At 49.9% G+C, this 16064-nt stretch overlaps 1 protein-coding gene across 15 annotated transcripts in view; it reads left to right on the forward strand.

The window, feature by feature from the left end:
* Positions 1-12537: 12537 nt before the first annotated feature.
* Positions 12538-16064, forward strand: part of SRRM1 (serine and arginine repetitive matrix 1) — a gene marked incomplete at both ends in the record, with an annotated part of 43329 nt that continues 39802 nt past the window's right edge. For all 15 annotated transcript variants that reach the window (XM_080691759.1, XM_080691762.1, XM_080691766.1 and 12 more), the window contains one exon: positions 12538-12558. In XM_080691759.1, the coding sequence (XP_080547885.1) occupies positions 12538-12558 (21 nt within the window). The remainder of the gene's footprint in view (positions 12559-16064) is intronic.

The raw sequence follows: 16064 nt of genomic DNA on the forward strand, positions 1-16064 counted from the left end.
TCTTTTACCAGCCCTCAGTTTAAAAATATAGCACAGCCGGGTGTGGTGGCTCACGCTTGTAATCCCCGTGCTTGGGAGGCGGAGACAGGAGGATCACGCAGGTTCGAAGCCAGCCTCAGCTACTGAGTGAGGCTCTCAGCAACTTAGTGAGACCCTGTTTCCAAATAAAATATAAAATAGGTCTGGGAGTATAGCCTGGAGGTAGAAAAGCCCCGGGGTTCCATCCCCAGTACCAAAAAAAGACATGTCAGCACAATTTTCAAACATAACATTGTGGAGATCTTTCAATGGGATAAAAGGCAAAAAAAGATTGTACATTAGAAATAAAGAGACCTCAGCCTCCCTAATGCTGTTACAAGCGTGCGCCACTGTGCCCGGCTTCCTCAGCCCTTTTGTGTGTGTGGGGAGGGGGGTACTGGGCATGGAACCCAAGGGCTTTCTACCTCCGGGCTACACTCCCAGACCAGTTTTATATTTTATTTGAAAACAGGGTCTCACTAAGTTGCTGAGAGCCTCACTTAGTAGCTGAGGCTGGCTTCGAACCTGTGTGATCCTCCTGTCTCAGCTTCCCAAGCGCTGGGATTACAAGCGTGCACCACCACGCTCGGCTCTAATTTACTTATTTCTAGTAAGTAGTCCTGCCCAATTAGAGGTACATTATCCTGAGAGGGTAGGACGCCATCTAGTGACTGGTTATTAGACTGGGAAAGTATGAAATTCAAAACCCCCCATGCTACTTCCCTGTCTTATCTAGTTATATGCAAAATAACTAGAAATCTTTTTATAGTATGACAGATTTGTGTATTAATGATAAATCCAACCCAGCTTTTATTGCCAAGAGATTTTTGACCTTCATATAGTTAACCTTAATGAATCTGGGAATGGGATACAGCTGGGCGTGGTGGCGCATGCCTTTAATCTCAGCAATTTTTTTTTTTTTTTTTTTTGCAGTACTGGGAATGAAACCCAGGGGCATTCTACCTCCAAGCTACATTTCCAGCCCTATTTTTTATTCTTTATTTTGAAACAGAGTCTTACTGAGTTGCAAAAGGCCTCACTAAGTAGCTGAGGTTGTCCATAAACCAAGATCCTCTTGTCTCAGCCTCTGAAATGCTAAGATTAGCTGGGCGTGGTGGCGCAGGCTTGTAATCCCAGTATGTGGGAGGCTGAGACAGGAGGATCGCAGGTTTGCAGCCACCCTAAGCTACTTAGTGAGGCCCTTTGCAACTTAGTGAGATGTTTCAAAGAATAAAAAATAGGACTGGGGGAATAACTCGTAATGAATGTCCCTGAGTTCTACCCCTAGTACTGCAAAAAAAAAAAAAAAAGTGAATGCGGCTGAGGATGTAGTTCAGTGCAAGAGCACTTGTTTAGCATCCAGGAAGCCCTGGGTTTGATCCCCAGCCACACCACACACACACACACACACACACACACACACACGAGTGCAATTAGTGAGACCTGTTTCAAAATAAATTTTAAAAAATAGGGCTGGTGGTGTAGCTCAGAGGTAAAATGCCCCCAGTACCCCTCTATACACACACACACACACACACACACACACACACACACGGTAACTGCAGGAACTTTTTTTGTGTATATGGCACTGGGGATGGAACCCAGGGGCCTTCTACCTCTGGGTCTCACCTCTAGACCTATTTTATTTTTTATTTGGAAACGGGGTCTCCTTAAGTTGCTGAGAGCCTCACTAAGTTTCAGAGGCTGGCTTTGAATCTGCAATCCTGTCTTGGTTTCCCAAGTGCTGGGATTACAAGCGTGTGCCACCATGCCTGGCCTGCAGGTATATTTTATTGCAGTGAACTATTATCCTTATAATATAATGTCAAAATTAAACAAGGTGACTGATAAGTAAAATAAAAAATTAAATGCGAGTAAAATAAAAATAATGTGCATACGGTGGAGTGTGAAAAACACGAGAGAGGTCCGGTACACATGGCATGTAAAGTTTTAATGGCACAGCTCTCCCGGGGATCAGGGCGAGACACCGTGGGGCCCGCGCGCCTGTCCAAAGCTAGAGGACGCGGGCTCTCCTTTTAAAGGCATGCATCTCGCGAGATGGAGGTTTACTCGCGGGAATGCCCAATTCTCGCGGGGGTTTCAGCCCTTCCCTTGCCCTGCAGAGGTCATGTGACACAAAGTCACATGAGTGCAGGACCCAACTTAACATTCCGGCCTTTTGATGGTAGGGATAATGGATGCCGATTGGACCCTCTAGCTTCTTCCTGCTGTCAAGGGGCGTCGTCAGGGGCCCCAGGCCGGGAGGAGTCGGGAGTTCAGTCCCCCAGAAGGGGGTGCAGGTGGGTGCATAGCTGCAGTGCGAATTGGAGGTTACCCTGGACAGCTTAGTGATGTGCGCTTGAGGAGGCTTGAACAGGCAAGGGCTATTAAAGAAAAAAACAAATCATGAGATTGAGCAGGCGACCAAAAAGGAGACTGGCTTACTCAGTACCTGGAGAGCTACCCTGAGCTGGCAAAGAGGATGGAGGTTGAGGGATCCAGGAGCCATCAGTCTTCAGCCAGGCTGAGTAGGGCCAGCGGCGGGGCCTGGTCTGGAAAGGTGCTCCCCCTGTGTTGAGGCACCTGGGGCTCACCCTTTTCCAAGGGCACTGTTCCAGTGGCCCTCCTGGCCACACGCCGAGCAGTCTGATTGGTAGGCGTGGCTTCGCCCCACTTCAGGCAGGCTCCTGGAGGTAGTTGTTGTTGCAGTCCTCCACACCTAGGTGGCGCTCCAGGGGGCTGAGCCGCCACCACCAGCCAAAGGGCAGCTACCAGGGATCTGCTTTTTGGCAAAGTCGGAGTGTATGCTCCATTTCCGCCTGTTTCTCTCTGGAATTAAAACTTAGATGCTATGTTAAGGTTCTGTCAGCTGTGACGGACCTATACTCACAAAGAGCGCGTCCCGGGGCTGGTGTCCGGCAAGAATGGCAACGCAGACTCCCCACGGGCAGAGGGTGTCGCCCCAGCCCCGGCGTTTCCCACAGCACCTAGGGCGCGCCCACGCGGGCCGCCCAGCAAAATTGCAGTCTGGCGCGGGCCAAGATGGCGACTGTGACATCACCAGGCAGTGACTACGCGCCATCACAAAATGGCAGCTGGCGGGAAAATAAATGGAAGCTGATGGGGGAGAGCATTTGGAAGGATATCAGACCGCTTATAAAAGTTCCTAACTATTCCTGGGCCACCGCAACCTATTTCCCAACTCGTATCAAGGCAGACAGGCTCTCAGGGCATCTGCTAGTATAAAGGTTCGACTCCCCATAATTGGTTCGCGGGCGGAAACGAAGAACAGGAAATGGGCGTCCCCGATTTCCCTGCTCAATCGTTCGGAAACAGAGGTTAAGAGATAGGGAAGAACGTCTTCATTCCTTCTCAAAACCGGAGGATGACCTGGTCATCCGCAGCGTGGTCCCAGTGGACCGGGGGACAATGGGTCACCAAACGCTTGGATTTTTAGGTCCCAGTGGACCGGAAGACCCAAGTCCGGAACCCGCTAACCAAGGGAAGGAGGCAGTTTACCGGAGTGAAGTGTTGCCAGCCAGCGCTGGCTGCGACAGAAGCGCCGAGAAGCTGCTGGGAGCGTGGTGGAGCTGGGGCGCGTGGATGCCGGTGGCTGGTGTGGACGGCACTGGCGGCTGGCGCAGGTGGGATCAGTGGGGGTGCGCAGGCGGCATGGCTTGCCAGGCAGGCGGCGTGGAGACAAAATGGCTTCCAGGCACGCGCCAGACACTGAGGCTGGGCCCCGAGGAGCACCGCCAGTGAGCCTGGCTCGGGGCGGGTGGGGCAAACCGGCCAGAGGTCCCGGCGGTGACCGGAGAACCAAGCTGGAACGGTGCTTTAGGAGGTCCAAGCGGCAGGCAGAGGTCCTGGCCCGCGCAGGCAGTTGGCAGGCAGAGCAAGTGCCAAGCTGCCTGGCTCGGGCCGGAAAGATGGCCGCCGACTCCTAGGATTGGTTAGGAGTGGAAAGTGGGAGGGATTAAAGATTGTGAGGTGGGAGGGGTTAAAGATGGCGAGGCCTCCAGTGAGGCCATGAGGTGGGAGGGGTTAAGGATGGCGAGGCCTCCAGTGAGGCCATGAGGTGGGAGGGGTTAAAGATGGTGAGGCCTCCAGTGAGGCCATGAGGTGGGAGGGGTTAAGGATGGCAAGGCCTCCAGTGAGGCCATGAGGTGGGAGGGGTTAAGGATGGCGAGGCCTCCAGTGAGGCCATGAGGTGGGAGGGGTTAAGGATGGCGAGGCCTCCAGTGAGGCCATGAGGTGGGAGGGGTTAAAGATGGTGGGGCCAAGATGGCGGCCCCCCAGTGATTCCACGTGTGCAAGATGGCGGGCCAAAGCTGGCGACCCCCCCCCCCTAGTAATCCATGTGGCTGCTTACCGGAATGGCCAGGCCCAGGCAGCGGGGGTGGGCAGGCACAGGGTGAAGGGCGCCAGGGCGCGAGTCCGAGTGGAGGAACCAGCTGGAGCGCGGGCTGGACTTGGCGGGCTGGGGGCTGTTTAGCAGAGTGGCGGCCACCTAGATGGAGGAGGCAGGCGGCCCCGGCAGGCGGGTCTAAGCAACGCCAGGCGTGGAGAAGACATAGGCGCGCGGCGTGGCGCAGTCCGCGGGCGGCGCGGTCCCATTCCAGCGGCGGGCGGCGTGGGCAGGCGGGAACGGCGGTTTTAGGAGGTCCAAGCGGCAGGCAGAGGTCCTGGCCCGTGCAGGAGGTAGTCCACGCAGGAACGGGGCGGCAGCGGCGGCAGTGGTGGGAGCAACGCCTGCAAGCGGAGCGCTGGTGTGGGACCTCACAGTCGAGCTGCTGGCGGGTCGGAGAGTCCGGGGCTCAAAAAGAGAGTAAAAATAAAAAGAGAAAACAGAAAAAAAAAAAAAAAAAAAGGAAAAAAATGGGGAGGGACCCAAGAGTTCTCCCGGTTCGGCACCAAATGATAAGTAAAATAAAAAATTAAATGCGAGTAAAATAAAAATAATGTGCATACGGCGGAGTGTGAAAAACACGAGAGAGGTCCGGTACACGTGGCATGTAAAGTTTTAATGGCACGGCTCTCCCGGGGATCAGGGCGAGGCACCGTGGGGCCCCCGCGCCTGTCCAAAGCTAGAGGACGCGGGCTCTCCTTTTAAAGGCATGCATCTCGCGAGATGGAGGTTTACTCGCGGGAATGCCCAATTCTCGCGGGGGTTTCAGCCCTTCCCTTGCCCTGCAGAGGTCATGTGACACAAAGTCACATGAGTGCAGGACCCAACTTAACAGTGACAAATCTTGCTTTGTAGTCCCAGGGATCAGAACCTAGGGACTCATGTATGCTAGGAAGTGGCTGCACTACTAAGCCAACATTCCCAGCCCTCGGCAGAGAGTTTGGGGAGGCTCAGGAACACTTTAAAAGATAATCAGATAGGTCAGGCGTGGTGGCGCACGCTTGTAATCCCTGCGCTTGGGAGGCTGAGACAGGAGGATCGCACGGGTTCGAAGCCAGCCTCAGCTACTTAGTGAGGCTCTCAGCAACTTAGTGAGACCCTGTTTCCAAATAAAATATAAAAAAGGTCTGGGAGTATAGCCCGGAGGTAGAAAGCCTCTGGGTTCCACCCCCAGTACCACCAAAATAAATAAATAAATAAATAAATAAATAAATAAATAAATAAAAGATAATCAGATGTCTGGGTTTGGTGGTATGAGCCAGTAACCCTACTATTTGAGAGGCTGAGACCAGAGGATTGTGGGTTCAAATCCAGCCTCAGCAATTTAATGAGATCCTGTTTCAAAATTAAAAAGGATTAAGCCGGGCGTGGTGGGTGGTGGCACACGCTTGTAATCCCAGCATTCGGGAGGCTGAGACCTGGAGGATCACGGTTCGTGGACAGCCTCAGCTACTTAGTGAGGCCCTCTACAACTCCGTGAGACCTGGTTTAAAAAAAAAAGAATAAAAAATAGGTCAGGGGGTGTAGCTCGGAGGTCAAATGCCCCCCGGGTTCCACCCCCAGACCCGCAAAAAAAAAAAAATTAAAAAGGATTGAGGGTCTAGCTCTATAACAAGGGAGGGGGCTGCTTCTGACAGTGGCAGCTAACAGATGGCCTATTTCAAACCTGGATTTTTCCTCCCCCATTTCCTTTACCCTCTGTTAACAAATAACATAGTCTTATCTGTTTACTGATAGAAGGGGACCTGGCACCTTTGAGTCTCAGTAAGAACTAACCAAGAAAGACTCAAACACGAATTGTGCCCCTTCTTATAAACACACCAGCACCAGCATGACCCTGGCTTATGGATCTGAATAAGAACTGACACAAGGAAAGATTAAAAACTTAAACATAAAGTGTGTTCCCTCTGATAAATACACCAAAATGACCCTGACTGCTGACTGTGGGGCTTGGGGGAGACTAGGCATTGAACCCAGGGACATTCTACCTCTGAGCTACACTCCTGGCCCTGTATTTTAAAATGTGTATTTGAAACAGAGTCTTAGTTGCAGAGGGCCTCACTAAGCAGGTGAGGCTGGCGTGAACCTTTGATCCTCCTGTCTCCATCTCTCAAGTACTGGGATTACAAGTGTGTACCACCACACCCTGCTTGACCTGCTGATTCCAATAAGAACCAACTCATAGAAGAAAGAAGACTTAAACATGAATTACAGCCCTTCTTATAAGACACCAGCATGACCCTGAAGTGCTAACTCTTAGCTGGGCGTGGTGGCCCACGCTTGTAATCTCAGTACTTGGGAGGCTGAGACAGGAGGATAGCAAGTTTGCAGCCAGCCTCAGCAACTTGGTGAGGCCCTCTGCAACTTAGTGAGACCTTGTTTCAAAATAAAAGAATAAAATTGGCCCTCTGCAACTCAGTGAGACCCGGTTTCAAAATAAAGAATTTAAAAATAGGGCAGGGGTGTACCTCGGAGGTCAAATGCCCCTGGGTTCCATCCCCAGACCTGAAAAAATAAAATAAAATAAAATTGGACTAGGGGTATAACTTGGAATGCCCCTGGGTTTCATCCCCAGTAAAACACACACACACACACACACACACACACACACACACACACACAAACACGAGTTATCTTAAAAGAGACTTGATTCTTGGTTTTTTTTTGTTTTCTTTTTTTTTTTTTTTTTTTTTTGGTGGTACTGGGGTTCCTGGAAACCCTTTTATTTCCAGGTTACACTCCCAGACACCTATTTTTATACTTTTTATTTGGAAACAGGGTCTCTTAAGCCAGCGAGGCTGGCTTCGAACCTGCCCGATCCTCCTGTCTCCGCCTCCCGAGCGCGGGGGATTACAAGCTTGTGCCACCACGCCCAGCGAGACTTGATTATTTTGTTTAGGGAGAATCCAGGGCTTGTTCCCAAACCCTTAAGTTCATTTTTTTCTTGATTTGGTAGCATATCAACAAATTTCTTTTTTCTTCTTCCCAAATGATTGTCCCACTCTTTTTTTTCAGTATGGGGGGGGGGGTTGAACCCAGGGGCAATCTACCTCAAGCTACACCCCAGCCCTATTATTTTTTTATTCTTTATTTGGAAACAAGGTCTCACTAAGTTGCAGAGGACCTCACTAAGTAGCTGAAGCTGGCCAAAAACCTGCAATTCTGTCTCAGCTTCCCAAGTACTGAGATTTCAAATGTGTACCACCATGCCTGGCTTTTTTATTTTTAATTTTTGGTCTGGATATTGAAACTAGAAGCATTACACATCCGAACTACACCACCTCCCAGCCCTTTTTACTTTATTATTTTGTGTGTGTGGCACCAGGGATTGAACCCAGAGGCATTGTACCTCCAAGTTACATCCCCAACCCTATTTTTTACTCTTTATTTTGAAACAGAGTCTCGCTAAATTGTGGAGGACCTCATGAAGTAGCTGAGGCTGGCTGCAAACCTGAAATCCTCCTGTCTCAGTCTCCCAAGTGCTGGGTTTACAAGTGTGCATCACCACGCCTGGCTTACTTTTTATTTTGAAAGAGAGTCTCACCAAGTTGCTGAGGCTGGCCTTCAACTTGCAATCCTCCTGTCTTAGCCTCCCTAGGATTGCAGGCATGTGACACCATGCCCAGCTGTGCTAATAGTTGATTTGGTAAATTAGGATAGATATCAGGATTCAGTAACAGTTCAGAGGTAGAATTCCCCTGGGTTCAATGCAAGTATCCAAAAGAAAAGAGAAAAAGCAGATGTTAAGTATTGCAGCCCACTAAGCAGAAGCGCTTCCTGGAAGAGGTCATATCTAAACTAAATCCTAAAGGCAGAATTAGAGCTAGCCAGTTAAAGGGTTTAGGGTAAAGAGGCCAGGTAGGGAGGGCAGAGGAAGAGATGGAAGGAACAGTGGTTTTGGACCCAGGAGAGAGAACATGCACCAAGTCCTGAGCAGAGAGTCCATTCAGATCTGGAAGCACAGAAGCTGCTACACCTCCATATTTCCAACCTGTGGCAACTTAACTGTGGCAGCTGCTCCAAGGAGCCCTCAGTGATCCTCCCCGTCAGCGTTCCTAGTCCTTGTGTAATCCTCTCAAAAGCCGGCTTGGGGGAACCTGTATAACCAGTAGAGTGAAGACTATGGCTCATCACTGCTGAGGTTACAGCAGAAAAGACATGCGGCTCCAGGCTTGTTCTCTTTTGAATCATTTGCTCAAGGGGAAGCCAGCTGCCGTGAAGCAGCCACACACCCCTGAGGACCAGCCAGAGTGGCCATCACCCGAGGCATCTTGCCATGGGCTTGAGCCTTCCTGGACACATATCCAGGTCCAGTTGATTATACCCTTAACTACATATTCTTTAAAGTCCCTGAGCCAGTGCCACCTACCTAAACTACTCCAGGTGTGTGTACATGTGTGAGTGTGTGTGTGTGTGTGTGTGTGTGTGTGTGTGTGTGTGTTTGAGAGAGAGAGAGAGAGAGAGAGAGAGAGAGAGAGAGAGAGATGGGACTCAGGGGCATTTTATCTCTGAGGTACACCCCCAGCCCTATTTTTTTTTTTTTTTTTTTGGTGGTACTGGGGTTCCTAGAAGCCCTTCTACCTCCAGGCTACACTCCCAGACCTATTTTTACATTTTTATTTGGAAACTGGGTCTCCTAAACCAGCGCGCACAGCTGGCTTTGAACTTGAGCGATCCTCCTGTCTCTGCCTCCCAAGCGCGGGGATTACAAGCGTGCGCCACCACGCCCGGCCTATTTTATTTTTTATGTTGAAACAAGTTCTTGCTAAGTTGCAGAGGACCTCGCTAAGTCATGGAGGCTGGCTGCAAACCTGTGATCTTCCTATCTCAGCATCTCAAGTACTGAGATTATGGGCCTGTGCCACCACATCTGGCTCCCTCCAGGTTCTTGATCAACAGAAACAGTGTGAGATGACAAGTGTTTATTGTTAAAAGTTGCTAAATTTGAGGCTGAGGACGTAGCTCAGTAATAGAACACTTGTCTGGCATATGTGAGGTCCTGGGTTCAATCCCCAGTAGTGCAAAAACAAAAGAAAATTTGGGATTATTATTGTTATGCAGTAATAGGTAGCTAACACGCTCTCCAATGTCCTCAAAGACATCCTTAACTTAGCAAGACCCTGTTTCAAAATAAAAATAAAAAGAGCTAGGAGTACAGAAAAGAGGTAGAGTATATCTTAATACCAAAAAGAAAAAGAGAACAAAAAGGCAAGATTTGGTGGTCAGAGAGCAAGAGAGAAGAATAGTCACACATGGTGTGTAATCCCAGTACTAGGGAGGCTGAGACAGGAGGATCGCAGGTTTATAGTCAGCCTCAGCTACTTAGGCCCTCTGCAACTTAGTGAGACCCTGTTTCAAAATAAAGACTAAAAAATAGGGCTGGGATGTAGCTCAGAGGTAGAACGCCCCTGGGTTCAATCCCCAGTACTGCAAAAGAAGAAGAAGAAAGAAGAAAGGGGGGGGGGGGGAGAGAATGAATGAATGTTGAATGATGACTGGAAGAAAAGCAAACTCATTCATTAAGACTGAAATGTAGCTAGGTGTGGTATCACACACCTGTAATCCCAGTACTTGGCAGACTGAGACAGGAGGACTGCAGGTTGGAGGCCAGCCTCAGCAATTTAGTAAGACTGTTTTCAAAATAAAAAGAACGGAGGCTTAGCTCAGAGGGTTGATCCTCAGTATCAACAAGAAGAATGAATGGGAAACAAGGTTGAGCACAAATGAATGAAGATAAAAGTTCAGCTGGAGACATGTCTAGTCTGAGTTGCCTACACAATATCTAAGTCAGCAGGAAATTGAAAATATAGGTCTGGGACAGACCTGTGACTGAGATATATAGGTTTAGAACATGAAATAGAAATGAAACTAAGAGGACAGGTCACCTTTGTAAGGGAAAAAAGAGTCAATGACAAAATCCAAAGCAAAACAAGATCAATAGTTTTGGCAGCAAAAGAGCAGGGACAGTGAAAAAAGTTAAGAGTGGTTACTCAACCATAAGAGTTCAGCCTGTGCGCTATGGGGCATCATGATTCCATGTTCCGTCTGGTCAAGAGGCCTGTTCTATATGAAGGCCACTTACTTCCCCTTTTTGGACTGGCTACCAAAGCATTCATTCATTCATTGACTTTTCTTCTTTTTTCTTTCTTTTTTTTTTAAGCAGTACTTGGGGTTGAACCCAGGGCCTCACATGCTAGGCAACTGCTCTACCACTGAGCTACACCCCAGTCTTTTATTTTCCTAGTATTGGAGATTGAACCCAGGAGATTGAATCCAGGATGCTTTCCCACGGAACCACACACCCAACCCTTTCTGAGTGTGTGTGTGTGTGTGTGTGTGTGTGTGTGTGTGTGTGTGTTACAGGGGACTGAACACAGAGGCTTTCTACCTCTAAGCTAAACCCCGCATTCCTATTATTTTGAAATAGGGTCTCATTAAGTTGCTGAAGGCCTAAATTGCTGAAGCTGACCTTGAACCTGTGGTAGTCCTGTCTCAACTTCCCCCACACTGAGATTATAGTGTGCCACCACACCCTGCTTCTTTTGTCTTTTGAGATAGAATTTCCTCAAGCTGCCCAGACTGGCCTTCAGTTTGCCGCCTGAGGCATCGTAAGTCACTGGAATTGCAGGCAGGTGCCGCTCTGCCAGGCTCTTTCAACAAAACTGTTTTAGCTTTTACTAAGTGCCACAGCTGCAGAGGCTAAGGACACATCTGTGTACATACACAAAAAGCCGTGATTTTAGGGAATCTACATTCTAGTGTGGGGAACAAACACACATTAAAAGTAGGTTAAATAAATACCAAGTTGTAAATGTTATGGGGGAAAAAATAGAGGATTTTCAGAAGCTGTGTGGATACTTTCTAGTGCAAAGGGCAGAGGCAGGGAGAGCAGCTGGGTTAGTGCAGAGGTCCAGGCAAGAAAACGGTGCCTTGAACCACAATTCAAGTACAGTGGGTTTCTTGGTTTAGAAGTAGAATTTAAAGAGAGTGAAGACGAACCCCAAGGCTAGTCTCAAAAGGAAAGGGATAGATTGGGAGGAGGAAGGTCTTTGTTTTTTTTCTTTGGGGCTGAGGGGCGCAGTCAGGGGAAGGAGTCAGGAAATCGGCCTAGTCCTGTCAGGTTTGTGATGTCCATCAGGTGTTCAATGGAAATGTCAACCGGACGTCTGAGCTGGAAATGTATGGACATCGTCAGCACGTCATTAGTATTCAAAGCTAGGAGAGCAAACACATACATACTTTCAGATGTGGTACATGCTACAGCAGAAAAAGCAGGAAAGGGAGGGAAGAGTCTGTATGGGAGATTTTACAAGATGGCCAGAGAGGGCCTTCCTGAGACAGGGACGCCGGTGTCAGCCTGGCTGGGGCGATCTATGCCCAAGCCCTCGGCCACAGCAGAGGCGGTGGTGCCCGCCGGCCCCGCGACCCCAGCCAGGCTCAATGCATCCCGCCTGTTAAGGTGGTTTCGCAGCGCCTGAAACCGAAGGGTCCCTGGGACCCTTCCAGCTTCTTCCAAAAGCCGAGCGAGCTGGGCTAGAAGGTAGAAATCATAGACTCAATTGAGAGCCAATCCAGTAACTGGTAAACTCGTAAAGCCCACGGGATCACGGCTTCTACAATGACCGGGAGGCCGCAGGCCTTCCGCTCGAGCACGGCCCCCCACCCCCACCAGCGTCACGCAGAGGTAACAGCCTTTCTCTTCAATCGCTCCAAGCACCCCGGAAGGCGGGAGGCCACCCCGACTACGGGTCGAAGGATAGGTCACGTCACGTTGCGCGAACTAGGCTGGCCACGCGCCACAAAAGGACTTGCAGGGCGGGGCAACCCGGAGACCTCCCTCCTGCTCCCATTGGCTGTGGTCGCCGAACTCGACTCTCCCATTGGCTGCCGGGGAGCTGTGGGCCGGGCAGAAGCCCGCTACCTTAGCGCGCGTGCGCACGCGCGGCAGTCTCGCGCGCACTGAGCAGGCGCGGCCTCGTGTCGGCTGGAGGAGGCGGGCCAGTGGCGCGCGCAGCGTCCCGGCGCTCCGCTCCCCTCCGCCAGTCCCGCCCTCCGTCGCGGCGGCGCGGTGCACACTGGGATAGGGAGCGATCTCTGAGCGAGGCAGCAAGATGGACGCGGGATTCTTCCGCGTAAGTAGAAGCGCGGGGTCTGGGGTGAGGTAAGGGGCTTTCGGCAGGGCCCGGGAGGAAGCCTAAACTCGGGACCCGGTGGCCCGCCGAGGGAGGCCGCGGCCGTCCTGAGGGTCCCCGGGGCCGGCGGACGCTCCCCACTGCGCTGCGGCGGAGACCGGTGCGCCCTGCGCAGTCTCCTCCTCCGGGATCGTCCCCCCTACGCGGCGGCGGTGGCCGGAAAATGGCGGCGGGACTGGGCCGGAGCGGCACCTCGCTCCCGGCTGGCGGGGCCGCGCGCGCCTCCGCGTCTCGAGGCCTAGCGGGCCGGGAGGAGGAAGTCCAGAGGGCAGGCCGAGGCGGGCCGCTGCCCGGCGGCGGGAGGCCGCAGCAGGGCCGCTGGGCCGCGGGGGAATCCGGGCCGCGGCCGCCCCCCACCCCCACGTCCTCCCTGTCTCCGCGGAGGCCCGGGGTCGGAGTTCGCGGGAGCTCCCGCCCAATTTGATAGCCCTTCAGGGAGGGGAACTCGAGATAATTGGAACTCGCTTGAGGGCAGACGGTGCCAGGAAAAGTGTGCCTGTCTGGAGGCCGGGTGCGGGGGGAATCCACTCTCCTTCCCGCCCTTCGCCGCCCCCCTCCGTCCGCCCCCGTTTCACTCGCTCTTTTGGAGCCCAGTGGCAGAAAGGTGATTGTAACCTAGGTTCTGCGGGCTGGGAAGGTACATTGTCGAGGCCGGCCCTCCCCGGCCCGGACTTTAATATCAAGCTCGTGCTGTAGCTGTTTCTGTAGGTAATGAGCTCAAGGTAGAGACCTAGATGGGTTCGGGTATGGACACTTAGACGACCAAGGTTGAGTACCATTGATCCCTTCAGAGTTTGCAAATTCCTTTAATGCAGAATTAGACCATCTAGAGATCACTTCGTCTAAGCCAAAATCTCCACCTGGTGAAATAGAGGCTGACTCTTCACACTCCGGCGGCATATAATTTGCTGTGTGTTTGTGTGTGTGTGTGTTTAAAGAAAAAATTGGAAGAAAGGGAGCCCAGGACTTTAATAAGGATAAGTCTTGACCTTCTAAACTAGGTATTGAAATTATTTAGTTGGCTTTGAACATATCAACTTTTTTTACATCAAAAGTTGCAGTGTTTAAGCATTTCATCTAAGGCACTTAGCCAGATATTCTTAGGTCGTACAAACAGCAAGTTAAAAGTTGTAGTTATAGAATGATAGTTTCAAATGAACATGTCAAATTTTCACACTGTTGGTCGAGTACTCACTTGTAATCCCAGTGTTTGGGAGACTGAGACGGGAGGATTGCCGTTTGTGGACAGCCTCAGCCACTTAATGAGGCCCTTTACAACTGAGACCCTGTTTTGAAATAAAGAATTTACCCAAAAAAGAGGGAGGGACTGGGGGTGTAGCTTGGAAGTAGAATGCCCCTGGGTTTAACCCCCAGTACAGCAATATATATATATATATATATATATTCACACTGCTGATAAATTGTTCATTTTGTAATTTCCACCAAATTATTCAATAGTGAATACTCAGTGTTTCCTGTGGTGCAAAAGTAATACTTTTAAGGCTGGGCATGGTGGCACAAGCCTGTAATCCCAGCATTTGGGAGGCTGAGACAGGAGGATCCCAGTTCGCAGACAGCCTGCTACTTATGCCCTTTGCAACTCAGACCCTGTTTCAAAATAAAGAAAAAATAGGGTTGGGGGTGTAGCATGGAGGTGGAATGCCCCTTGGTTCCATCCCTAGTGCTGCAAAAAACAATATTTTCAAATATTGAGATTTTTCGGTATTTCCAGTAGAAAGGAGTTTTCACTTAAAAAAAACAGAGCTGGGCATGGTGGCACACGCTTGTAATCCCAGCACTTGGGAGGCTGAGACAGGAGGATTGCAGAGTTTCGAAGCCAGCCTCAGCTACTTAGCAAGGCTCTCAGCAACTTAATGAGACCCTGTTTCCAAATAAAGTATAAAATAGGTCTGGGACAGCCAGGCGTGGTGGCGCACGCTTGTAATCCCAGCATTTGGGAGGCAGAGACCTGAGGATTGCGGTTTGCGGACAGCTTCAGCTACTTAGTGAGGCCCTTTGCAACTCAGTGAGACCCTGTTTCAAAATAAAGAATAAAAAATTGGGCAGGGGGTGTAGCACAGAGGTCAAATGCCTTTGGGTTCCATCCCCAGACCCACAAGAAAAAGTATATATAATAGGTCTGGGAGTGTAGCCCGGAGGTAGAAAACCCCCTGGGTTACACACGCACACACAGGAAGATGGTTGATAAATATTACTTGTGGTACTGGGGATTGAGCCCAGGAGCATTCTGCCTCTGAGCTATACTCTACAACCATTTTTATTCTTTTGACTTTGAAACATCATCTCACTAAGTTGCTGAGAGTTTTGTTAAATTTCTGAGGCTGTTCTTGAACCTGTGATCTTTCTGTCTTGGTCTTCCAAGTACTGACATTACTGGCATTTATCACCATGCCCAGCTGGTAAGGTTGTTTTTTTGTTTTTTTTTTTGTTTTTTTTTTTTTTTTGCGGGTCTGGGGATGGAACCCAGGGGCATTTGACCTCTGAGCTACACCCCCTGCCCTATTTTTTATTCTTTATTTTGAAACCGGGTCTCACTGAGTTGCAGAGGGCCTCACTAAGTAGCTGAGGCTGTCTGTGAACCATGATCCTCCAGGTCTCAGCCTCCCGAATGCTGGGATTACAAGCGTGCGCCACCACGCCCGGCTATTGGTTTAAGATTTCTTATAGGAGTTAGCTCCCCTAAGCTTTGTGTTAAAAGATTTTAGGGTTATTATCTAGTGCACTGCCAACTGGGTTATAAACTTTCAGTTAAAGTAGAATTACCTTCTAGTTTAAACAACTGCCCATGTCAATTACTTGATATAATTTCTGATACATAACAGTCTTGTGAGGTAGATTTCATTATCCTACTTAGGTTTTTCCTAGCCTTTTAAAATGCATTAGTATTATTACTATTATTCTTGTTTGTGTGATACTGGGAATTGAACCCAGGGCCAATCTACCTCCAAACTACAGCACTTTTTATTTTTTGTTTGGAAACAGGGTCTCACTAGATTGCTGAGGCCATCCTTGAATCTGTAATCCCACTGTCTCAGCCTCCCGGGTACTGGGATTGCAGGTGTACGCCACCATGCCTGGCAATACTTTAAATTTTTTAAATGTTTTTATTTTGGCACAGGGATATTTTTCAGTGGATAGAATACTCGCCAGGAATGCAAAGAAGTGTATATGTATATATGTATCCTTATGCTTATCGCTTTTTTTTTTTCTTCTTCTTCTTTTTGCGGGTCTGGGATGGAACCCAGGGGCATTCAATCTCCGAGCTACAACCCCTGCCCTATTTTTTATTCTTTATTTTGGAACCAGGTGTCACTGAGTTGCAGAAGGCCACACTAAATAGCTGAGGCTGTCCACGAACCGTGATCCTCCGGTCTCAGACTCCCTAATGCTGGGATTATAGGCCTGTGCCACCACGCCCGGCTATA

The sequence above is a fragment of the Muscardinus avellanarius genome, assembly GCF_963383645.1.
Source record: "Muscardinus avellanarius genome assembly, chromosome: 3".
NCBI lineage: Eukaryota > Metazoa > Chordata > Mammalia > Rodentia > Gliridae > Muscardinus > Muscardinus avellanarius.